Raw genomic sequence first — 23,671 nt, forward strand, 5'->3', positions numbered from 1 at the left:
CACTGCCACCCCAACAACACAGTAGCGGCTCTGCCAGGACTCAGCCGCCGTGCCTTCTACCACATCCCTTTCAACAGGCAGAAGCTGGCATGGCGACATGTTGGCACGGCCCGGGTGGCAGAGGACTGCGGCGCTGGAGCAGCTGAAGGGGGCAGGGGGAAGAGGAGGGATTAATCCAGCCTCCTGGGAGAGGAGCAGGCGGCCTGAGAACAGACGGAGAGCTGGGGGGAGTTGGGGAAAACACATCCACAGGCCTTCCAAAGCCTGTGCCGACGCAGGCAAAAAGGCGGCGGTTTCCGCTCGGCTGGCAGCACAGCCTTGGATGGAGCGGGATGGGGGAATGGGAAAACGCAGCAGCCTTGGAGGCCCTGGGTTCCTCTGACCCCTGAGCCCGAGACGTTTCTGAAGGAGAGAACATAGCTTTGGGTTTTTTAGGAAGCATTTGCCCACCGAGCTTTGGGAGGGAAAGTGATTTTCACACCCTGCGGCTCTGCCTGCCAGCCACCTGCCTTAACACACTCAGAGCCGCGGCCGTGGGAACGGAGGCTCCTCCGGGGGAGCCACCAGCCAGCCGCGCCGCCACGCCGAGGGCATCAGCTCCACTGCCGCCGTCTCCGCGCTCCAGGGCAAGAAGAGAAACCACGACTCCGCCTCGTTAACACCCAGGTGCTTTTTTAGAATATGTGATTTTGCGTCAATTAAAAAAAAACAAAACAAAACAAAAACAGAACCCAGTCCCTTATCACTATTGAGTCTGTCTTCCCTTCCCAAGAGACGCCGCGTGAGATAATAACTTAAACACTCGTGGACGGAGGTGCTGTCTCTTCCTAGTGGGAGGTCTTCTTGGCTCCTTTCCCAAACTTGGCGTCGAGACCGAGACCTAGGGAAAGGGAGAAGCGGGGCTTGGCTCGAGGGGCAAATGAAAGCCACCAGTGAGGGTGGAGGGAACAGCACGCCTGGTTCTCCAGAATGGGGGCTTTAAAAAATCAACTGCAGGGGGTCGGCACTGTGGCTCAGCGGGTTAACGCCCTGGCCTGAAGCATCAGCATCCCATATGGGCGCCGGTTCGAGTCCCAGCTGCCCCACTTCCAATCCAGCTCTCTGCTGTGGCCTGGAAAAGCAGTGGAAGATGACCCAAGTTCTTGGGCCCTGCACCCACGTGGGAGGACCCAGAAGAAGCTCCTGGCTCCTGGCTTCGGATCGGAGCAGCTCTGGTCATTGCAGCTATCTGGGGAGTGAACCTGCAGATGGAAGACCTCTCTCTCTCTCTCTCTATCTGTGTAACTCTGACTTTCAAATAAATTAATAAATAAATCTTTAAAAAAAATAAACTGCAGAACTGGAGTTTTTTTTTTTTTTTTTTTTTTGACAGGCAGAGTGGACAATGGGAGAGAGAGACAGAGAGAAAGGTATTCCCCCAACCCCCCCCTTTTTTTTTTTGACAGAGTGGACAGTGAGAGAGAGAGAGAGAGACAGACAGAGAGAAAGGTCTTCCTTTGCCGTTGGTTCACCTTCCAATGGCCGCCGCGGCCAGTGCGTTGCGGCTAGTGCACTGCGCTGAACCAAAGGCAGGAGCCAGGTGCTTCTCCTGGTCTCCCATGGGATGCAGGGCCCAAGCACCTGGGCCATCCTCCACTGCACTCCCTGGCCACAGCAGAGAGCTGGCCTGGAAGAGGGGCAACCGGGACAGAATCCGGTGCCCTGAACGGGACTAGAACCCGGTGTGCCGGCGTCGTTAGGCGGAGGATTAGCTAAGTGAGCCGCGGCACCGGCCAGGTATTCCATTTTACCGTTGGTTCACCCTCCAATGGCTGCTGTGGCCGGCGCACCACGATGATCCAAAGCCAGGAGCCAGGAGCTTCTCCTGGTCTCCCATGGGGTGCAGGGCCCAAGCACCTGGGCCATCCTCCACTGCACTCCTGGGCCACAGCAGAGAGCTGGACTGGAAGAGGAGCAACCGGGATAGAATGCAACGCCCTGACCGGGACTAGAACCCGGTGTGCCGGCGTCGCAGGTGGAGGATTAGCCTATTGAGCCGCAGTGCCGGCCTGAACTCGAGTTTTCTGTAACTCCCAGCACAGCGCAGCGACACTCAATGAAAATGCTTCCCAAGATCCTGGTAACACACGGGAGGGGGTCTTCTAAAACTCCATGGAAAATACACACTATGAAAAACACTAGACCTGGGTTTCAAAATTCCTTGCACACAAAAACCCCTTTAATTTTTCCATAAACTTTTCAAAACACCCTTGCCTGTGTGTGTGCGTGCGCGTGTGCAGGACTGAAGGAAACTTAGTCTGAACTTGTAAGCTATTTCCCTTTGCTCGCCCACAGCAGCCTAAGTCAGGAGGGAATAAGCAAAGTCAGGGTCTGGAGAAATCTACAACGGAATCGCTACGATGAAATGTGCACAGGAGACTGGATCAGAAACCAGGCTTCCTTTTCTCTTAAGGTTTTCTCTGAAATCACCAACCACTGCACAAAGGCGCGTGCTGGGAAGGGACTTACCCAGGAACACCAGCACAGTGCCCACCCACTGCATGGCGCTGATGGGGTTGGCGAAGAGGATCACAGAGGCCAGAATCGTGAAGAACTTCCGAGTCGTGGTGATGATGGAGCAGGTCAGGGGCCCGAAGTAGACGACTGTCATGAAGATGAAGCTCTAGGGACAGAAAAGGGGCCAGGCTGCCTCTCGTCTACCTGCGTGAGGTCCAGGCTCAGAGACCCTTCCGCCCTCCTTCTCCCAGCCAGACCAGCCATCCGGTCCCCAGGAAGCAACTCACCTGGCCCAGGGCACTGGACAGGCCGAAGAGCAGGATGTTATAGATGACGGCGGGGAACCTCTCGGCAAATCGCAGGAACTCCCAGAGCTCCCCAGTGAACAGGAGCCCTAGGAAGAAACAGCACCTCGTGTGCACGTCCACACACGCGTATACACACACACACACACCCCTCCGCCCCGGCCCGTGGCTTGCCGAAGTTCAGTGGGGGAGGCTAGGGCACGGCCAAGTGCACACAGTGGGTGTGTCTGAGCATGTCCATTTTTTGGAGGGGGTGGATTAGAGAAACTAACTCAAGACTCAGTTTTGTGAGAAAGGCCTTAAAACTAATCAGTCATTTCTACCAGCGTGACTGAAAGCAGAGCTGCTCGGATGCCGGGGAGACCCTGAGCCACGTCGCCAGCTCAGCGACACCTCCAGCCTCCAGCACGGCCCACCTGCAGCCCTCAGCTGCCTCTCCCACTAACCCAGGCCACAGGACGCAAAGCTCTCTACCCTGGCCAGACTGGAAAAAGGCAAAACAGCACTCAGTGCAAAACAAATTTTTTTTTTTTTTTTTTTTAATTTGAAAGGCAGAGACAGACACACAGAGAGAGTGCTCCCATCTGCCAGTCCACTCCCAACAACCAGGGCTAGACGAGGCCGAAACTGGGAGCCAGGAACTCAATCCGGGTCTCCCACGTGGGTGGCAGGGACCAATTACCTAGGCTATCACCTGCTGCTTCCAGGGTCTGCCTTGACAGGAAGCCACAATCAGGAGCCAGAGCTGGGACTCGATCCCAGGCGCTCTGACATGGGATGCCAGTGTCTAAACCATCAGACCAAACACCAGCCCTGGCATTCATGTTTGAACTGGATGCAGCATGCATCCAAGTCTGTCCTGTGAACGCTCTGCCAACATCTCACGTCCCTCACGCCAGGGAAAGACCCCAGGAGCCGTCACATGTGTTACTGCTCTGTCCTCCCCGACACCTGACAAAGGCCTGACCCACAGTGTGCAGGAAACGAGTAGCAAGCAGCTCCTGCTGGGGCAGGTCTTCCAGGAAGGTTTCTAAGGGCCTTGGGAGGAAAGGCATCTTGGAACCATTTAGGCTCGTGCCCTCGGCCAAGTAAGCAAGTGGCAGCTGGGCTAGGGATGAAGCGGAGGGGGGCAGCCTGCCCTCTGGTGGCACACTCAAAGAACAGCAGGGCTGCTCCTCACCGGCTCCCAGCAGCAACGTGGACCAAAGGTTGATGTTCAGCATCATGTGGTTGGAGCCGGTCTGATAGTGAGCTCGCATGTGGTCCTGGGAAACACCTGTCAGTCCATCCAGGGTCAGAGACAGCAGCTGAGAAAGAAAGGGAGCAGCGCGCGGTGAGGTGACCGGCAGGCCCCTCCCTACCCCTGGACACGGGACTCTCACGCTGCCCTGAGACAGAACTTCCGACCAGAACGGTGCCGTTCAGTCAGGTGGCGGGGGGAGAGCATGCTCGCCCTCCCCTCCCCCTGCACCGGCCTGCTAGCCACACAGCATGTCTGGGGCAGGGACAGAGCAGGAAGCCCACCACTTCCAGACACACCGGCTCACAGCTGCCGTGCAGGGCCTCGGGCAGGCTGTGCAGAGCCAAGCTGCTCTCCGTCAGCTGGAGAGGAGGAAGACAGTCCCCGCAGGTTCACGTCCCGGCCTGGAGCACGGGGCTCCAGAGAACGGATTCTGGTCCGACTGCTGGGACCGGCATACTGACTCTGCTGCTGCAACAGCCATGTGACCGTGGACACGGACAAGCGACTGAACCTCGCTGTCCTGCGTGTCCGTCTGTAAAATGCAGATCCTGCCTGTGTTATGAGAACAGGGCTGGCGAAGCTCGTTAAGAAATAAACTACTTGGAGCAGCACCTCATACACAAGCAACAGCTACTACTGTCTCCAGCCTCCAGGCGCCCGGGCTGGCCACAGTGAGAGACACTCTGCCCCTCTCTTGTCCTCAGGCCTGTGACCTCACACCAGGGTTTAGAACCAGGCCTCCGCATCTCCGGCTTCCCCTGCCGGCCTGAGCAGAGAGGGGCGCTGCAGCCAGACACGCACTTGGGGCAGGGGCGTCACAACCTCCCGAGAGGCCTTCAGAAAGTTCGGGGAAACGTGTATCACAAAAATCCATGCACCAATTGCCTAATTCCCTCCCTCCTTCCCTCTCTTTTCTTTTTTTGGCACCAAAATAAACTTTTCCTTGAGTTAGTTTCTCCACGACCATCCCGAAGCGCGCGGCGGCCGCAGCGGGCCTGCGTACCAGCAGCAGCTCGCCGTAGCCCACTGTGTGCTCCTCAGCCCCGCCGCCCTTCTTGGGTTTGTACATGAAGAGGGCCACTCCAGCCACAATAAGCAACACACACAGGTACTTGGCCAGCGGGTACTTCTTCTTCAAGAGGGTCACCCCAAGGAGCATGACTGCAGAGAGAAACAGGGCGGGAAATTCAGGTACCCCCAGGCATCGAGGACCCCAACACCCCTCTCCCCGGAACCCAGCGAGGCTTCGGAAGCAGGGACTGTCAGAGAGGGAGGGGCCGCAGAGAAGAGACGCAGCGCCGCGCTGGCACCCAGATAAAGACGACTGAGCAAGAGAGCTGATTTAGGGTGGGGAGAAGGCAGAGGACAAAGGTGAAAAGTCCACGGGAGGAGCGGGGTGAGGTGGGGTCAGCACGATGACAGTGCACACACGCAGGACGCTGCCACGCCTGCCCCGCGAGCCCAGCACGGTCAGCCTCCAGCTCAGGGAAGCATGAGCAGCCAAGCCCGCCACAGGAAGCCACAGGGCTGACGGCACAGGCAGGGGGAGTCGCTGGAGGCAGCTAGGGCAGGGTGAGGAAGCCCAGAGGGGCACAGAGCTCTGGCAGAGGAAAGGGACCCAACTAGGAAGGGTGGAGGCGGAAGAGGGAGACAGCAGCTTCTGCTCACCTGGGATCGGCTTGCAGGATTTACCAAGGACCTGAAATTAAATTCAGCAAATGACTTCTGAGCAGCTGTGCTGCGCCAGGTGCCGAGCGAGCGCTGCGCGGCGTTACGATGAGTGAGAGCGAGGCCTGCACCCGGGACTTCAGTCCCCGCATGCTGCCCACTCCCACGAAGCCCAGGCTCCACGGTTCTGCACGCTCTGCGCTTCTCAAACGCACTCTCCCGGGGCTCTTCTCATTTTACTCAAGTCACAGACCCGAGGGGAGGACCCTCAGTCCTCCTCAGACTCTGAGCCAACCCTCACCCCACACCAGGGCTTCACCTGAGTCGGGTAGTTGACAAACTGCAGCGCTGAGTTGCTGGAGACCATGGCACCCAGATAGGAGACAGAACAGGCAGCATAGAGCCAGCTCCGAGTTCGGTCCACCCTGGCAGTGTCAAAAAACTGGATCACTGGGAGAAGACAAAAAAAAAAGAAACATACGAGAGAAACCTGGTGGGGCTAGGATGGACCACTAAGGAAAGTTGAAGCCACATAGAAGAAGCTGCCTGTCCAGTAAGGCACAGCCTCTTCTGTTCCCAGGGGCCGGGAATCTCCGCAAATCATTCCACCCTAAGCCCAAGAGCGGACCACGTGCGGGGTGGAGCCACGTGCAGGGGCCGCTTCAGCTCGAGAGACCCTTCAGCCCTGCTGCTCGTCTCCGGGCAACAAAGCAAGCGCAAAGCATGTTTGAAGCCCACACACAAGAGTCAAAGAGACAAAGAGAAAGACTGTCTCAGGTGGTCTCACTGGGGCCCTGGGACCCGAAGACCCGTTCCCTGCATATTCCTGACTCAGAAGTCGGTCTAATTTAAGAAAATAACATTTCACCCTCGAGACAGAGAGAAAGGTCTTCCTCTTCTGTTGGTTCACCTTCCAATGGCTGCTGTGGCCAGCACACTGCACTGATCCGAAGCCAGGAACCAGGTGCTTCTCCTGGTCTCCCATGGGGTGCAGGGCCCAAGCACCTGGGCCATCCTCCACTGCACTCCCTGGCCACAGCAGAGAGCTGGCCTGGAAGAGGGGCAACCGGGACAGAATCCGGCGCCCCGACCGGGACTAGAACCTAGGGTGCTGGCGTCGCAGGCGGAGGATTAGCCTAGTGAGCCGCAGCGCCGGCCTCACCCTCTTTCAAAGTCATTAGTTTCAGAGACTGCACAGGGGACCCTGTGAACACAAAAAAAGCTCAGGAGAGTTGGATGCTGAGGGGAAATCAAGTGCAGGGGCCGGACTGCGGCATGGGAGGGGCATCCAACAAGTGACGTCCGGGTACTCACAGATCTTGGCGAACACGGCATTGATCACACACTGGATGAAGACCAGAGTTAAGGCAAAGGTGAACGTCTCCTGCTTGGCCCCCTCCCCATACTTTCCTCTTGTTCTAAGGACGAAACGCATAAGAGAAGGGAGAAATGAGTGTATTTCCTTCGCTGGCATCTCCTGGGGCCGGGGCCAGAGCTCTGAGGTTCTCTTGTTTCTCTCCATGCAAGTGGAGTTTGCAAAGATCTCTGGGCTCATTTACAAAAGGAGTCAATTTTCCTGGACGTGGAATGCAGACAGCCCAGCCTGCTGCCTCCACAGCCTTGGGAGAGCAGTCCGTGAAGGACGGAGCCCGAGGAAACGGGGAATATTGGATTGGGAAACAAGGTACCCCAGGGAGGACGAGAAGGTGGTATGTGGGGGTATGGCAGCAAGGCCAAGGGCGGAAGAACAGGCTGCCTGCAAGGATCTGGGAGGTCAAAGAGGAGCTGGCTCAAGTCAAGGCGAGAAGTCTGATCTGTTCGGGGGTGGACATCTTGGACCGTAAAACCCAGGCCCCCGGAACCCACAGAGGAGATACCAGCTAAAGGAAGAGAAATGACCAGGTCCCGGAAAACCAAAGGCCAATTCTGGCGTCGGGGAGACTCGGCCGCGGCTACAAAGAGCAAGCCGGGTGCTAGAAGGCAAGAGACCCAAGCACGAGAAAAAGAGGAAGGCCTGGGGCCAGAGGCGGGAGACCTGAGAACCGGGCCACCGGGTGGGACGAGGGGGCTGGACCAGGGGGAATGTCTGACCACCCGCGCCGGGGGTCGGCTCACATCTTTTCCTGCAGGATCCCATAGTAGAAATAGCAGACAAAGACGCCCAGGAAGCAGAGAGGCAGGCGCAGCCGGTCGGGCACCAGGGAGCTGCTAGCGGCCATGAGACGCCCGGAGGAGCCCACCGGAGACCCGCTCACAGCCGGCAGCGGCAGCGGCGGCGGCGGAGGCGACAGCTCCAGTCGGACATCGCCGACCGGCGGCAGGGGCCTCATAGGAGCTGCATGCGACCGTCGCTCAGTAGGGCCCAGCAGTCACCGCCAGAGCTGCCAGCTTAGGGCTGCCGGGGAGGAACTTCCTCAGAACCCAGCAACTGCTTCCTGGGGAGGAAGACCGGCCGTGGGAACTTGGCTCCATTCCTGGTGGCGAGGGGAGCTGGGATCCTCGAGGCTAAAACCTCACCCTCGAGATTTTTCCGATCAGGCAACTCCGAGGACAACTATGACGCGGAGCGCTAGGGGGTGCCCTAGGAGGCACCCGGGCGCGGAATGATGACGCACATGGATGTGGAGTTCAGCAATTGGCTACGGGGTACGAAGTGCGCTAGGTGGGCGGGGAAGGAGGCGGTGCAACCGGCAAGAGCGAATGAAATAGTCTTTTTCGCTGTTGGCAGCCAGGCTTCTGTTGGGTCCTAACGCCAAGGCAGTCTTCGTGGAGCCTGAGCGCCCTCTAGCTGCTGCCCAGCGCCAGCGACCCTACCCGCTCCTTCCAGGTCTGGCCTCTGAGAGCGGTTCCCCCACCCAAGGCTCATCCTTGGGCCCCCAAGAGGGAGGGCGCCCCCGTGAGCCTCTGCTAGGTCAGGACTCTCAGCTCAGCTGTGTCGCTGAGAGGCCGGCTAACCCACGCGTGTCACCTAGGTTCTGAGCCAGTTTTTCCCAGTCTGTAAATGGGGGTGATCAGTAAAAGCCGCCCTGTGGCCTCGCTTCTGATGCTCAGATGAGCTTGTTCATTGTTTTTCTTTTTTGCCATAGTGTTTCCTACACTGTAGGGTGTTGTCCTGGTTTAAGGGATTCTTTGTCATGGCTCTTTCTCAGCTCTGGTCCTACTTCCTCACATCCAGGACGTGGAAATGGAAGCTGATTGAAGTGAATTTTCTTCAAGGCCTTAACAAGTCACCAACAATGGAGCAAACGCCTGGGTTTTGCCCTCTGGATTCTTTCTGATCAGTGCGCACCTTCGTACAAGTGCCGGGTCTGCACCTGCTGGCACTAACGGCTAGGGCTCCCCGGACCCAGCGCTTCCACCGCCACCCACCCTCCCCTCACCCCCCACTCAATAACTGGCCCCAGTCTCAGGCCGCCGTGGACTCCGGGCTGCAGTCTGGGCAGAGGCTCCTTCTCCTCAAGCCTGGGCCTTTGGCATAGCCTCAGGCAGAGGAAGGAAACCCCGGGCAGCACCACACCCATCACTCTGGGCCTGACTCAGAGGCTTTGAGGGCAAGCCAGGCTTCTGTAAGGGATGGAAGACAGGGTTGTCCTCTGCCCACTGTCTTCTATTAGTGGGGGCCAGCGCGGGGCAGACCCTACGCATTCACTCTCTTGCTCAGTGGCACCAAGCAGCTGCTGGGGTGAGAGACCTGGGTCTGCCTCTTGACCAGCTAAACCTCAAGCAATTCCACTTGACTTCTGGGTCACATTTCTTAATGGGAATATAGCAACACAGAGCACAGCGGTGTGGTTGGAGGCATAGGTGCTGGACTCGAATGATCGGGTTTCCCAGACTTTTGTCCTTCCGTCGTTAGTACAGTGGGACTTGGCACTTTTTTTTTTTCTTAAAGATTTAATTTTATTTGAAAGGCAGAGTTAGAGACAGAGGCAGAGAGGGGTCGTCCAGCGGCTAGAGCTGGACTAGATCTGAAGCCAGGAGCTTCTTCCAGGTCTCCCACACAGGTGCAGGGGCCCAAGCGCTTGGGCATCCTCTACAGCTTTCCCAGGCCATAGCAAAGAGCAGGATAGGAAGTGGAGCAGCCGGGACACGAACTGGTGCCCATATAGGTTTATGGCACTGCAGGCCATGGCTTTACCTGCTATGCCACAGCTCCAGCCCCAACATTTCTTTCATCATTCAGACGTGTATCCAGTGTCTGGTGCTTCCTGGGTCAACTAATGGCCACTGGGACAGCCTGGCTTCGGGCTGTGTCATGAGATCTTGAACACAACTGTACTTCCTGTGCGTGTCCTTGGGGGGCTCAGCTGTCATCCTCACAGCAGGGACAGTATGTCCTTTGTGAGTTCCAAGGTACTGTCAGAATGTTGGGGTGCTTACTCCTGGTGGCCCCCAAAGCCTAAGAGCACGATCAGCTGGGAGGCTGCTGGGGACCCTCCAGGGTGGCACTGAGTGGCGAGCACTCACTGAAGTGGCGAGAATTCCTAGAAAGAGTGGAGCTACAGCCGCGAGCACAGATCCCGCCCGAATACCATTCCCTGCTCTCATTCGAGTCCCTCATTTCCGCCTGAAAGTCTTTCTCAGGCTCATGGAAGAATGGGCGACTTCCTGTGCCTCCCCCAAGCCCCACCAGGCCTTTCATTCGGGACCAACTTCTACTGGTCAATGGTTTATGGAAGGACTTCCAAAAGTTCAGGGAAAGTAGAGTTAAAACATAAGCTTATGGGGGCCGGCGCCATGGCTCACTTGGTTAATCTTCTGCCTGTGGCGCCAGCATCCCACATGGGTGCTGGGTTCTAGTCCTGGTTGCCCCTCTTCCAGTCCAGCTCTCTGCTGTGGCCTGGGAGGGCAGTGGAGGATGGCCCAAGTGCTTGGGCGCCTGCACCCACATGGGAGACCGGGAGGAAACACCTGGCTCCTGGCTTCAGATCGGCGCAGTGCCAGCCATGGCGGCCATTTGGGGGATGAACCAACGGAAGGAAGACCTTTCTAACTCTGCCTGTCAAATAAAAAAAAAAAAGATAAGCTTGTGTTGTACAAAACTGAAACCCATGCATGTGAGTGGTCTTGCTCGTGGAAAATGAGAACACTGGGCATGGATTTCAAAACTTTTTGCACCAAATTTTTTTTTTTTTTTTTTTTTTGACAGGCAGAGTGGACAGTGAGAGAGAGAGAAAGGTCTTCCTTTGCCGTTGGTTCACCCTCCAATGGCCGCCACGGCTGGTGCACCATGCTGATCCGATGGCAGGAGCCAGGTACTTATCCTGGTCTCCCATGGGGTGCAGGGCCCAAGGACTTGGGCCGTCCTCCACTGCACTCCCTGGCCACAGCAGAGAGCTGGCCTGGAAGAGGGGCAACCGGGACAGAATCTGGCGCCCTGACCGGGACTAGAACCTGGTGTGCCGGCGCCGCAAGGTGGAGGATTAGCCTAGTGAGCCGCGGCGCGGGCACCCAAAATAAACTTTTAATTCAAGTTTTTCCTGACCTTTTTAAAAATAAGATTTGACAGGCAGAGGGAAACAGAAAGAGATATTCCATCCTCCGTTCACTCCCCAGACGGCTGCAGGTTCTGGCTGAAACCTGCAACTCCATCTGGGTCTCCTAAATGCATGGCAGGGGCCCGAGCACTTGGACCATCTTCACTGCTACGCCAGGCGCATTAGCGGGGAGTCGGATTGGAAGCAGATCAGTCAGGACTCAATCCGGAGCTCTGATACGGGGTGCCTGCGATAGCTTAACCCGCTGTGCCGACGCGCCAGCCCCTTCCTTGAGCTCTCGAAATGCCCTTGTTTGTCACGTAAGGAGCCCAGGCGTAGTGTCGGGCGGACGGGAAATGCTACGGCCATCCGCATGACACACCTGCATCACTTGGTGCGAACAGAAGCCTCCTTGGCTCGAGGACACGGAGCAGGTGACCAATGTAATCCCCACAGTCTCCAGCCAAGTATTTAACACAGGCGTGGGCTGCTGGGAATACTTATTTATTTTGTCTATTTAACACCAAAATCTGCCAAAAACAAAACGAAAACCTCTAAACACAAGGTAAAGAAATTCGAACATTAACATTCTTCAATTTTGTGTAAGCTCTGCGGTACGGAAAATATACAAACTTCAAACAGCTGCAAAAATAGTGTCTTTGGGAGAAAATAGAGTTTCTACATTGGTACGAAAAAAATAGGCATTTTCCTAATCCAGCCCAGCCCTGGGGTAGGCGGAGGGGAAGAAGACCAGTTCTCCCCGTGCCCACCGCCCTCCCACCGCCGCCCGGGGCTGCGCTGGGCTGCTGCTAAGACAATCTTTAGTCGGGGTGAGAGCGAGATGAGAATGCCCGTGGGAAACACCTGCTTCCCTCTCCAGCAGCTGCACTGGAAGTGTCGGGCCCTGCAGGGCAGCTTTGGTCAACCCCTCCAACGAGAAGGGAGGCCTGGGGAGGGGGCCTCTGCCTTCCGCCCTCCTCGCCCGTGTCTGGGGAGCGGGAAGAGGGAGGAGGCGTGTGGCATCTCCTCTCCTTTGGTGGCGGCCACTGGCTCCGTGACAAGGACGGGGGTCGCCGCTACAGTCGTCTGGACGCACACCCAGGGTGGGGGGACGCGAGGCCTTCTGGGCGAGTTTTCTGCCAAGTGAGAGAAGCGGCAGGGACACAGGTGTGAGTTGTGAGCTGCCAGGCCGCTAGTGGAGAAGGCAGGTTCCCTCACCTGAGGAGGGCCGGTGTCCACCTGGGGGAGGACCCAGGGCTTTGACACAAGAAACGAAAGTGCTCAAAGGCCGAGAGGGCAGCCCCCCCACCATGGGGCCAGGGGAGCGCGGGAGGGGCCTGCCACCAAGGCACTGGTCTCCGCGGTAAAGTGAGTGGTGGTGCCCTCAGACCACCAGGGAGCTTTGGAACAGCACGGGGTCTTCAGATGGTGGGGTGCGCTGCCATGGCTCAAATGGCAGGGGCGAGGCCTCTGGCTCCTTCCGAGGCGGCGCCCTGGGAGACCCCGGGCTGGAGGGGCAGTTGCGGAAGATGAAGCCCATGCCGGGGAAGAGGGGCTTCATCAAGCTGACGGGGCAGAAGGCAGAGCCGGTCGGGTTGAAGTGGACTTTGTTCTTGTCCGGACAGGAAGTCAGGAAGGCCAGGTCAGGCCCCGGGGACCTGCAGAGCAGAGGGAGACACGGCTGGTGAGAGAAGTGAGCTACGTGGCCGTGGCCGGGCAGCAGGGGAGCCTGAACGGGAGCGGAACCGGCCCCAAACCCAAAAGGTTCAGTCCCCAAGCCCTTCGCTCTTCAGTGTTCATGGCTATGCAACAGGAAATACTCTGCAGCCAGAGAGGATGGGGCCACACAGGGAGGGCTTCCCAGCCCTGACTGTACAGGAGCCCGGGACTCTCCACTGGAGCGGGCAGGGCGCGGGGCAGGCCACTAGCCTGCAAGCAGACGTCTGGGCGGTGACTTCCTAGGACAGTGGCCTAAAGCGGGCTTCTCAGCCTCAGCACCGCTGACATCCTGCGCTGGGGTGGGGGGTCACACCTCCCAGGTAAGCCGGGTTCTGTGCTCACTTCTCCCCTTGTGAGAGTCATCAGCCCTGGCCTCCGCACGTTTGGGGAGGATGGGCGATGATGTCAGGGGGTCCCTGAGCAGACTCGGATGAAACAAGAGGAGAGGGCCTGGCTGTGCCTAGAGGGTGGGATCGCCCCGAGAAGCTGCTGCCTGGAGAATCCGAGGGGAGAAGACAGATGTGTAGAAGATGAGGAGGCCCTGTCACTCACAGTTCCTAATGGTTACCTTGACCTTTGAACTTTCCAAAACATTGTTATTTGAAAGGCAGAAAGAAAAACCAAGAGACAGAGAAAGATCTTCTGTTCACTGCTCATCCCCGGTTGTCACAATATCCAGGGGTGGGCGAGGCTAAGACCAGGAGTCACGAAGTCACTGTGGGTCTCTATGGGCGGCAGGGACCAAAGTGCCTCCTGGGGTGCACACTGGCAGGAAGCTGGAATTGGAAGTGGAGCTGGGGCTGAGACCCAGGCACTTTGATACGGGACATGGGTGTCCCAAGTGGCATTTTCACCACTGAGCCAAAAGTCCACCCCCTTTTTTACTTTTTTATTGAAGTATGACATAAACATAGAAAAGTGCACTCAGTATACAGGCTGATCACTCTCCTTTTTAATTCTAGATTCTAATAATTCCAAGGCCCAGGAAGAAGAGAAAGATGTGAGGAGAGAGCAAAGGCCTGGCCCAGAGCGAGAAGTGGGACGGGCACAGGCCGGCCCCAAAACTCACGTAGGGTATGTGAGAAGGAGACCAAGCAACACTCCAGGTGCTCTGAGGGGGGACAGCAGTTAGGAAGGGGACAGTGTGGCACAAGTCCCTCAGATAAAAGAACCCCCCAACTTAAACCTGAGAAAGACCCCAAGGAGCTGTGGAGTGCCAGCCCCAGGACAGCTCCTCCCTCAGCGCTAACCAAGGCAGGAAGGCAGAGCAGCGGCTGCGCGGGCTTTCCTGCCATCACCAGTCTGCAAAGGGATCGAGGGCAGCCAATCCCAGTGTCCACCAGAGCTCCGGGTTGTCCTGGCCTGGCCACCACACGGGTCGAGGGAGGGTCCAGGAGCCTGGAGCCCGTGTAAGCTACAGGGTCAGGACCCGGGGGCCTGAAGGGAGAGCAGGCAACAGTGCTTGCTACCCTGGTGGCAATGGTTTCCTCAGCTCCTACCCTGAGTCATATCCTCTCCCTGACTCGGGATGCAGACGGCCCGCAGTGCCTGCCACCCGGTCCCGGCGAAGTATGCGCGCACACCATGACTGCCGTCCTGACTGCAACGGAGACCACGGCTTCCAGGAGGAACCTGCCCCGGCAGGAGCTCAGTGGGGCCAGGCGGAATGAGCTCCATGGCACCTGCTAAGGGAGGCTGTGTGGGTGAGGACTGGCTCTCCATTCTCTAATGCACAGAACTACAAAGACATCAGTAGAAGGATGGCCTCCGAATCAGCCAGTCTGCTTTGGGAATATTCCATAGCCCTTCCTTGCAAGGACTGGAAATTTCTGTTGGGGAGTTCATGAGACTTGGAGCAGCACAGCCACAGGGTGAAGACTTGACTCAGAGGCAACCCCCATTCCTCTCTCTCTGAAGGTGGAAAAAAATGACAGGAACAAAGGGCTTAGGTTTCAGATCTCTTCCCTTTCCAGTTCCTGCTGTTGGTGGCTGGCGTGTGGGCAGAGAGCAGGTTTCTATGGAGATAACGATAAGCACAGATCTGAGCGCTCAGAGTAGGTAATGTGGACAAGTTTGATCCCGGAAAAGCTGCGATACTGGCCCCAGCGTGGAAGCACCCCCAGGACCCGAAGGAGTGAGGACTGCAGAGGGCTGTGGGGGTGACTGCGCCGGCTCGCCCCCCGCCCCGCCCGTACGCGGCACTCACGTGGCCTCTTCAAACACACGCACTCTCTCGCAGCCTTCCGGGGGCTCCCGTTTGAAGACATAGCTGTGATTGGGCCGAGGGGAGGCGGCGAAGGCGAGGACTGGAGACGGGCTGCCATCTTCAAGGAAGGCTGGGCGGCCTGGAGAGGAAGCTGCAAGCAGAGCCAGGCCTGAGTCCCAGGAGACAGGGTGTGTGTGTGTGTGTGTGTTTGTGTGCAGGTGTGTGTATGGGTGTGTGCATGGATGTGTGTGCAGGTGTGTGCGTGCATGTGTATGGCTCTACTCTTCTGTGCTGGCCTTGGGGGTAGAGGGGCGAGGCTGGGAGACCCCGGATGAGGAAGGAGGCAGCGGTGGTGCTGACCCGGCTCGTCTGTCCTATGATCTACCTCTGAAGAGCTTTCAAAAGGCCCACACGTAACAGAATAAAAACCCACGGCAGAATTCACAGGAAAAGAAGGTCTCCGAGCAATTCTACATTCCCAGGAAGTGGACCAGGATTCCAAATCACAGACTTCAAGGAACGCTAACTGCCCTCTCTCTCTGCCCTCTTCCAAGGCCACAGCGCCCCGCCTGCCGGCACCTTCCCTTCCACAGCCCGAGAGCCTCCCCCTTCCCGGAAGAGCTCTCAGCCTGACTCAGAAGCATGCTTTACTCAGCCCCACCTGGAGGCCAACATTCCTCTCACCTTCCACACTGCCAACACTGAGCCTAGGTTGCAAATATTGACTTTCTCTGTATTTAACTCACACTTACTCCCTCTTACCCTCAATCTCTCTGCCTGTGTGTTTTGTTAGATCATGTCACGGGGTTGCCATGACAATCAAATCAGACGCAGCAGGCTACAGTGCTTGCTACCCTAGCGATGGAAACCAGGTGGCAGGCCTACTATCCAGTCCTCTGGGTGAAGCAGCCAGGGCTGGTACAGAGTGGAGACCGGGAGTCAGAAGTCTGGGCTCTGGTCCGGGTCAGGCTGCGTGATCCTGGACAAGGCACTGCACTGCCTGATTTTCTATCTGTGGTAACCACGTGCAAGGCCACTGCTAGCCACGACTAGGTGGACACCTGCGTCTCAGGGACGTGCTGGCTTCCACGGCAACCTCCGGAGCAACCCCAGCCATGCGATGGGAGGGCAGGGGCTGCTTCTCTAGGTTCCAGGGAGGATTAAGTAAGAGTACAGGTGCAGAAACTTTTATGGACCAGAACATGACGGACAGGGCCGCCATTACTGTCGGTATGGTGTGCAGCATGAAGATGATCCAGAGAGCGATTCTGGTTGGGAAAAACAACTCTCGCAACGATGCCCCTTCCGTACCGAGTCGGCCCCGCTGCCTTGGCCTCCGCAGCTTACCCTTGTCGCTGGGCATGGATGCCAGCTCCTCCATGGCACCCCGGTGGTCCTCACGGCTGGCTCGGCCAGAAGGCTGGGGGGATGCCAGGGGCATGGAGGGAGAGCTGGCAAGGTTGCCCGGCTCCAGCAGGGGGAGGGGATGATCGCAGCTGCCGTTCTGGGGAGGAGCTGGGGCCCGATGCCCATCGGGGACTTCAAGGATCTGACAGGGAAGAGAGGGGGAAACACTCTGAGCCCTGGGTCTTTCCAGGTGTGTAGCACTGCAGTGACCCTGGGGGACCTCCCTTGCAGGGCACACCTCGTGCCCCATGACATACACTGACAACAGAACACCGTGTCTTCACACCATTTCTGCCCCCGCCTCCTCACACCTTTCCCTTGGAGCACGGGCAGACCCCTACAAGCTCCTTTGTGTGGATGGATCAATGGGTCACCTGCTCCCCTCACTGCACCCCTACTCTGGCTGGGCCACCAGTATCACGAGGGCAGGGCCTTTCGAGTGCTGGGCTCCAAGAGTACAAAGAGGAATGGGCTATGAGAGTGGGCACGGTAGGCCAGGCACTGGACACGGTGCGTGCTGTGAACCATCGTTGGCCAGGCATGCAGGCTATGACCCTGTACTAAACCCCCTCTCTCCCGTTTTCCAGCATTCAGTGAGCATATGTTTGGATGCAAATCAAATCCTGCCTATACCCAAATGCAAATGAAGCCCAGCTGGCAACGGTAAACTGAGGCATGTGCAACTCCCAGCCGTGCTGGGTCTGAGACTGCCTGGGAGGGGAGTGTGGAGCAGGCTGCATGGGACAGTTGGCCGTGAAGGCTGAATGGCCATCACCAGGCGGAGACAGAGGGAGGGCAGCAGGACGAGGCACAGGTGGGCACCAAGTGTGTGCGGAACAGTTTGGCTCAAGAACGACGCTGGGCCCACTCCTGCCAGCTGGGATGGTCGGTCCTTTCTGCCACTCCTCGCCTGGTCTCTTGCTGTATTGTCACTAGCAAGGCTTCCCTGGCTATACGCTGTGCCCCCACCGCTGTCCCTGTGGGTCAGTCCACTCGGGACTGAGCAGCTCACCCGTGCCCCTTCTGTAGGCTGCTGTGGTGTGTTTCACACAGCCACGGCCCGTGTGGCCCCTCTGCCCGCGCCCAGGCCCGGCTGCCTGTCGCTGCCTCCAGGGCTCGGCCGCCACTCACCCTCAGCAGCTCCTCTTCCCCCTGCTCCTTCACAAACACCTCCTCCAGCTCTTGGTTAAGCCCTTCCAGGCTCCTGTGCAGGCAGGGGCTGAGTCTCAGGACAGGGGTCCCTGAGGGGAAGCTGGGAGGGGACGCCTGAGGAGGAAGCAAATGAAGCCGTCACCAAGGCCCGCCGAGTCTCGCGGAGCTGTGGGCTCTGACCAGGGGCTCGTGGTCACGTCTGCATAGCAGAACCAAGTGAGCAGAGGAGGAGCCGGGGACAGTCACAGGTTGCCCGGGGTCTGCTTGCTGTGCATGGCACTATGGGAGGTGTACCTTGTGCGCTCACAGCCTCAGCCACACGGGGCGGCGGGGGTGGAGGACGGACGTTCAGAGCAGTGAGGAGCCATGCCATGTCATTCGCTAAGTCCCAGTGTGGATGAAAACCTCGCCTCGTCCCCACTCGGTCACAAGGGATACGACAGAGTAGGGCTCAGTACCTGTGAGACCATGAAGGACTCTTCCCCCCAGGGGAGGCCTCCATGGAAGGAGACAGAGGGGAGCGGGCTGGGGGGACGTACCCTCAGTGCTCCCCGCACAGCGTGGTCCCCTGGAAGCGGGGACCCTCGCTCCTTCTCTTTCCCGCTCCGGCTCAGCTTCGTCCTCTGCAGTTGCTGCTTCAGCTTGGTGATCTGGCAGCCCGGGGGAGGAGGGGAGAGACAGTTGGAGCAAAGCAAAGGTGCACTGGGCCTCCGCCCCATCCCATGAAGATACAAAATATGAAAGATTAACTTGCATCTTTCAGAACAGCTCTGCGGGGCCTCGTGTCCTGGCACAGTGGGTTAAGCTGCTGCCTGCAATGCTAGCATCCCATAGGAGCGCCAGTTCAAGTCCTGGCTGCTCCACTACCCACCCAGCTCCTTGCTAATGAGCTTAGAAAGCAGAAGATGGCCCAAGTACTTGGGCCCCTATACCCATGGAGGAGACCTGGAGGAAGCAGGTGCACTCCCCCAAATGGCCACAATGGCTGGAGCTGTGCCGTGCCAAGCCAGGAGCCCAGAGCTTCCTTCGGGTCTCACTCTCTATATATATAACTAACTTTGCCTTTCAGGTAAATAATAAATAAATCTTTTTTTTTTTTTTTTGACAGGCAGAGTGGACAGTGAGAGAGAGACAGAGAGAAAGGTCTTCCTTTTTGCTGTTGGTTCACCCTCCAATGGCCGCCGTGCCCAGTGCGCTGTGGCCGGCGCACCGCGCTGATCCGATGACAGGAGCCAGGTGCTTCTCCTGGTCTCCCATGGGGTGCCGGGCCCAAGGACTTGGGCCATCCTCCACTGCACTCCCGGGCCATATCAGAGAGCTGGCCTGGAAGAGGGGCAACCAGGACAGAATCTGGCGCCCCGACCGGGACTAGAATCCGGTGTGCCGGCGCCGCAAGGCGGAGGATTAACCTATTGAGCCACCGCGCCAGCCCATAAATAAATCTTAAACAATAACAGCAGCTCGGTGGCATTAGGAAAAGTGATGATGGGTTCCAGGGAGAGCAGGATACCTCCCAACTGGGCTGTCCAATTTCTCTGAATCACTTGCCACATATTCCGTGGACAGGCCCATTCCCCTGAATTGAAAACACGCAACCCTAAAAGCGTTCTGTGCTGCGGATTCCAAAGGCCTGGGACACTGCCCTGCTGACAGCGTGGGAAGACAGTGCTGCCGAACGCTGTGGGCGCGTCCCTCTTCTACAAGGCTCCGAGCCAGGGAGCACGGAAACACTTCCTCTGCTTTAAAACACATGACGCCCAGCAAGGAGAGGCTCTTAAGAAGGAAGACCGGATTTCATCCTGACACTCACATCCTGGAACAACTGCAACTGCTGCCCCCATGCTCTCTGTAATTCTGGCCTCTCCTACGGGGGCTTGTGGAGTTAAATCTGAGATCTGCTGCCCACAGCAGTAAACTGGATGGCCACGGCCAAGGAGCACAGTGTTGAGCCCCGCTGTGGGAGACAGAGGGCCAGGACAAAGTGTCTGGAAACGCATAATTATTTTTCTCTTCTTTAAAACTCAGGCTGAAGAGTGCAAGTGGCGAAGGAACTGTGGACTCTTCATTCCCAAGAGCTCGCGCCCTGCCTTCTTCGGGCTCCTTCTCTAAACTGCCTGTCTGGATCTAGCCTTGAAGTAAAGTGAGAACAATGGTGGCTCCAATCCTGAGTGTGGCTGCTGGGAAAGGCTGAGTGGGGGCCGGGGCCCAGAACTGTGCGGCACCTCAGAGCAGACACAGGGGCCCGGCCCTGAGAGAGAGAAGGGGCAGCTGCCCTAGCCGGGGTCCGAGGGGCAGGTACCTCTTTTCGGTGGTCTGTGCTGCCCCAGGACGCTGAGCGCTTGTGCGTGCAGGAGCTGGCCCGCTCACCCTCGAGTTCTTGCCAGGACAGCGGGGTCTGCAGGGAGAGCAGCACAGTGAGACAGAGCAGCTTCTCGAGCAGGTGGGAAGCTAACACGGTTTCTCAGGAAGGGCTGGCGCCCCTCAGAGGCCCCTCCCTCCACCCGCCCACCTCCTTTCATTTCGCGCACCCTCAGCCAGTTCTCTCCACCTGCTCCGCCTCCTTCCCCTGCCCCTAGTCTCCAGGATCCCTGCCCTGATTGGCCCAGTGGGCAAGCCTCCTTTTGCCCTTGTGTGGCTTCTGCATGGGTATCATGTCTGCTTGTTCCCGGGGCTTCCCTGCGGTGAGGACAAGTGCTGCCCTTCAGATCCCAATCACCTCCAAAACTGCTCAGGAAGTCACTGGGGTTCCTGACCTCTGACCTCTGACCCTCTGTGAGGATGCGCCCAGCACAGCCCGGGCTTCCTGGCAGCCTGGGGAAAGCCAGCTACCAGACCAGACAGGGTCACATTCAGGCCCCCAACCGAAGCAGGGGACCCCTGTGCAGTGTGGCCTCCTGCTGGTTCCTGGAGTTTTTCCTGCGTGCATGCACGCAAAGAGTTGAGAGGCCAAAAGTCTTCCGGGAGGGAGGAGACCTGAGCCGAGCCATGATCTCGGGCCCCTCGGCCGTGTCACCCCTGCCTCTCCTGGAATCCACCCTGCCCTTGAGAGGAAAGGTTCTCACCTGCCACCTCCCTTCCCTGCTGCCTGGGACATGGAAGGCCCAGGATGGCCTGGAGGCCGGGGCTGTTAAAGAACCACTTCCCGAGTCCCCACCCAAAGGAAGCCACTGTTGGCTCCAAGTGGGAGGCCCGGCTCCCTCCCCGGCATCCCTGCTTCCACCCCGGGGAGGGGCCTGAGGGGGAAGGCGCCAGTGGAACCAGCTCCTCTCTAGGTTCTGCGTGAAGCTGCCTGGGACTCATCTGCAAGAGCTCTGCCGGCCTCCCTCTGCGAGGGCACCTTCAACAGAACAGGGGGACGAGGAGGAAGCACAGCCACTTGCCACCCAGCAGCTGCTGGAGAACTCGAGGGGGCTGCAGGAGCAGACTGCCGCGTGCGACAGCTGCGGCCGAGAGGGCCGCCGGCCTCCTGGCTCTACCTGCTGCTAGCAGCACCCCCAGCACCTTTCCTGGGCTGCGTGACAGCCAAGGCGAGACAACCGCCCCAGCTTCCTGTCCCGTACTAGGGCCACAAGGGACAGCATCCGGGACCCACGGCCCCACAGCTGCCTCCTGCGGACAGGGCAGGCAGCACAAGCCTCAGGCCCCCATCTTGGGCATATACCCCAAGCACTCGGGCTGAAACTGGCTCCAGTGGTGTGCGGAAACCCAGAGGCCGGGCGACTCCCAAACAGCCATGTCTCTCTAAACCAGGGGCTTCTGAGAGCCGGTCCTGAAAGGGGAGAAGGCCTTTCTATCCCACGGCCACCCTGACCCAGCAACACACGAGCGCCCTCCCTTCCCAAGGCCCAGTGCCAGCCCCGTGGGATCCCACTCTGCTTGAGGTGGTGTCCCTGGGAAGGGGGCAGAGGTCACGCAGGAGGGATGGCAGAAGCGAAGGTGACGATGCCTGTTTCCCCTCCTCCAGGAAGATGCTGTGCTCAGCCACATGGTCCTACGGAAAGTCCTGCGACTCCTCGACCACCTCCCTCTCTCTGGGCTATGAGAGAGGGTGGGGAGAGAGCTGCAGGCTGGCACGGCTGTTTAGCAAGGATATGAGAATCATGGCTGCTAGGCCGCTCCCCTGCACAGTCCATTTTACCCCCCGGGGCTCTGATCTCGACACCAGATACCAACTGTTGCTTCCTGTGTGTGAGGTGCACTCCCAAGGCCACCCCTCACTGTCTGGGCACAGAATCACCGTCCTGCCCTTCAGCCCCGGGCTCGCCATGCTCAGCTCTCTGTCCCACCCAGGGAAACCCATCCCCACCGCCTTTCTCTTACTCTAGGATTGCTCTCCCCATCCAAGACGGCCTCGTGGGAACTGCTCTTTCCTAACTTGTATGTCTTGGGCTGGTGGCTCCCTCGCTCTGGCTCCTCAGTGCAGACAGCCCAGGTCTACACCATTCCTGCACCTGATAATCACTGACGACCTACTGTGTGCCAGCCACGGTTCCAGGTGTCCACTGAACTTATGTTCTAACTAGGGACACTGTTTAGACAGTGTTAAGTGCTAAGGAGAAAAATACAGCAAAGAAAGTGGATAGGAATTGTGGCCAAGGGGGGCAGGACTTGAAATGCCAGGGAACTCCCTGAACACAAGGAAACATCTGACTCCAGACATGAAGGAGGCGAAGGAACAGCCCTGTGCAGAGCGAGGCGAGAGTGACCCAGCCGAGGGAGGAACCGCAGTGCCAAGGCCTTGGGGCTGGCGCAAGCCTCATGTGCCTGAGAATGAGGAGCCCAATGTGGCTGCAGCAGAGCGGGTCGGCGCAGAGCCATGGGAGAGGTCAGCAGGTGTAAGAGCTGGAAAACGTCCCCCACAGAGATATCAGGAACCCACAGGCGTTACCTGATATGGTCAGTTTTTGTGGCTGTGACTAAGTTAAAGCTCTCAAGATGTGAAAACTATCGTGGGTTTTCAGGCAGGCCCTAGGTGCTCTCTACAGCTGTCCGTATGAGAGAGGCAGTGGGAAATTACACACACAGAAGAGGATAAGGCAGTGTGATGTGGAGGTAGCAGTAACAGTGATGTGGCCACAAGCCAAGGAATGCCAGCAGCCACCAGAAGCTGGGCGAGGCTAGGGATGGACTCTCCCTGGGCCTCCTGAGGGAGCCTGGTCCTGCCAACAGCCTGAAACTCATCTTTGACTTCTGTTCTCCAGCACCACAAGAAAATGAAGCTGTTGTTTTAAGCCATGCCACCAGGTTTGAGGCGATTTGTTAAAGCAGCCTCAGGAACCTAACATGGTCGATTCTGCTGTTGAAGCCGTTCATGTGCTACATGCTGCTGTTGAATATTTTTTTTATTTTAAGATTTAGTTATTATTTGAAAGGTAGAGCTACCAAGGCAGAGAAAAGTCTTCCATCTGCTGGTTCACCCCCCCAAATGGCCACAAAGGCCAGAGCTAGGCCTATCCGAAGCCAGGAGCTTCTTCCAGGTCTCCCACACGGGTGCAGGGGCCCAAGGACTTAGGCCATCTTCTACTGCTTTCCCAGGCCACACCAGAGAGCTGGATTGGAAGTGGAGCAGCCAGGACTCAAACCAGTGCCCATACGGGATGCTAGCACTGCAGGCAGTGGCTTTACCCGCTATGTCACAGCGCCGGCCCCAGTGTTGAGTATTCTTAAGGCTGGTGTGCACCTAAGTATAGACTTCAGCCTCACAAACAAAGCCAAACTGGCTGCATCAAGAGTGAGGACTGGGGCAGGCACTGTGGCACAGCAGGTTAAGCCGCTGCTGGAGACACCCTCATCCTATACTGGAGTGCTTGGTTTAAGTCCTGGCTACTCTACTTTTGATCCGCTTCCTGCTGGATTCTGTGCCTGGGAAAGCAGCAGCAGAGGATCCAAGTGCTTGAGTCCACGAGGGAGACCCAGATGAAGCTCCTGGCTTTGGCCTGCTCCAGCTGTGGCTATTGTGGGCATTTGGGGAGTGAACCAGAAGATCTCTCCCTCTCTC

General features: G+C 57.9%; 2 protein-coding genes across 8 annotated transcripts in view; both read right to left on the reverse strand.

Annotated features, from left to right (window-relative positions):
• Positions 1-651: 651 nt before the first annotated feature.
• On the reverse strand, positions 652-8,275 carry SLC35B1 (solute carrier family 35 member B1). 2 transcript variants are annotated; one of them, XM_002719302.5, is made up of 9 exons: positions 7,828-8,275; positions 7,027-7,130; positions 6,032-6,162; positions 5,713-5,743; positions 5,048-5,205; positions 3,982-4,108; positions 2,784-2,890; positions 2,509-2,662; positions 652-880 (listed from the first exon to the last, which is right to left on the reverse strand). In XM_002719302.5, exons 1-9 carry the CDS (start codon positions 8,040-8,042, stop codon positions 828-830), a joined length of 1,080 nt encoding a protein of 359 aa, XP_002719348.1. In that variant the 5' UTR covers positions 8,043-8,275; the 3' UTR covers positions 652-827. The 2 variants fall into 2 exon arrangements, with proteins under 2 accessions (XP_002719348.1, XP_051680841.1); XM_051824881.2 differs by having other exon boundaries at positions 6,032-6,137; positions 7,828-8,264.
• Positions 8,276-11,677: 3,402 nt separating this feature from the next.
• The window catches only part of FAM117A (family with sequence similarity 117 member A), a 79,814-nt gene continuing 67,820 nt past the window's right edge, over positions 11,678-23,671 (reverse strand). For 4 of the 6 annotated variants that reach the window (XM_070060836.1, XM_070060837.1, XM_051824875.2 and 1 more), the window contains 6 exons: positions 19,973-20,068; positions 18,213-18,323; positions 17,653-17,787; positions 16,462-16,663; positions 15,115-15,265; positions 11,678-12,847 (listed from right to left, as the gene is read on the reverse strand). In XM_070060836.1, the coding sequence (XP_069916937.1) occupies positions 12,574-12,847; positions 15,115-15,265; positions 16,462-16,555 (519 nt within the window). In that variant the 5' untranslated portion in view covers positions 16,556-16,663; positions 17,653-17,787; positions 18,213-18,323; positions 19,973-20,068 and the 3' untranslated portion in view covers positions 11,678-12,573. Of the gene's footprint in view, positions 12,848-15,114; positions 15,266-16,461; positions 16,664-17,652; positions 17,788-17,967; positions 18,178-18,212; positions 18,324-19,972; positions 20,069-23,671 lie in introns of those variants that run through there. The other 2 variants (XM_051824876.2, XM_051824877.2) reach the window with 2 other exon arrangements.

This window comes from Oryctolagus cuniculus, chromosome 17 (genome assembly GCF_964237555.1).
Source record: "Oryctolagus cuniculus chromosome 17, mOryCun1.1, whole genome shotgun sequence".
NCBI classification, from domain to species: Eukaryota; Metazoa; Chordata; class Mammalia; order Lagomorpha; family Leporidae; genus Oryctolagus; species Oryctolagus cuniculus.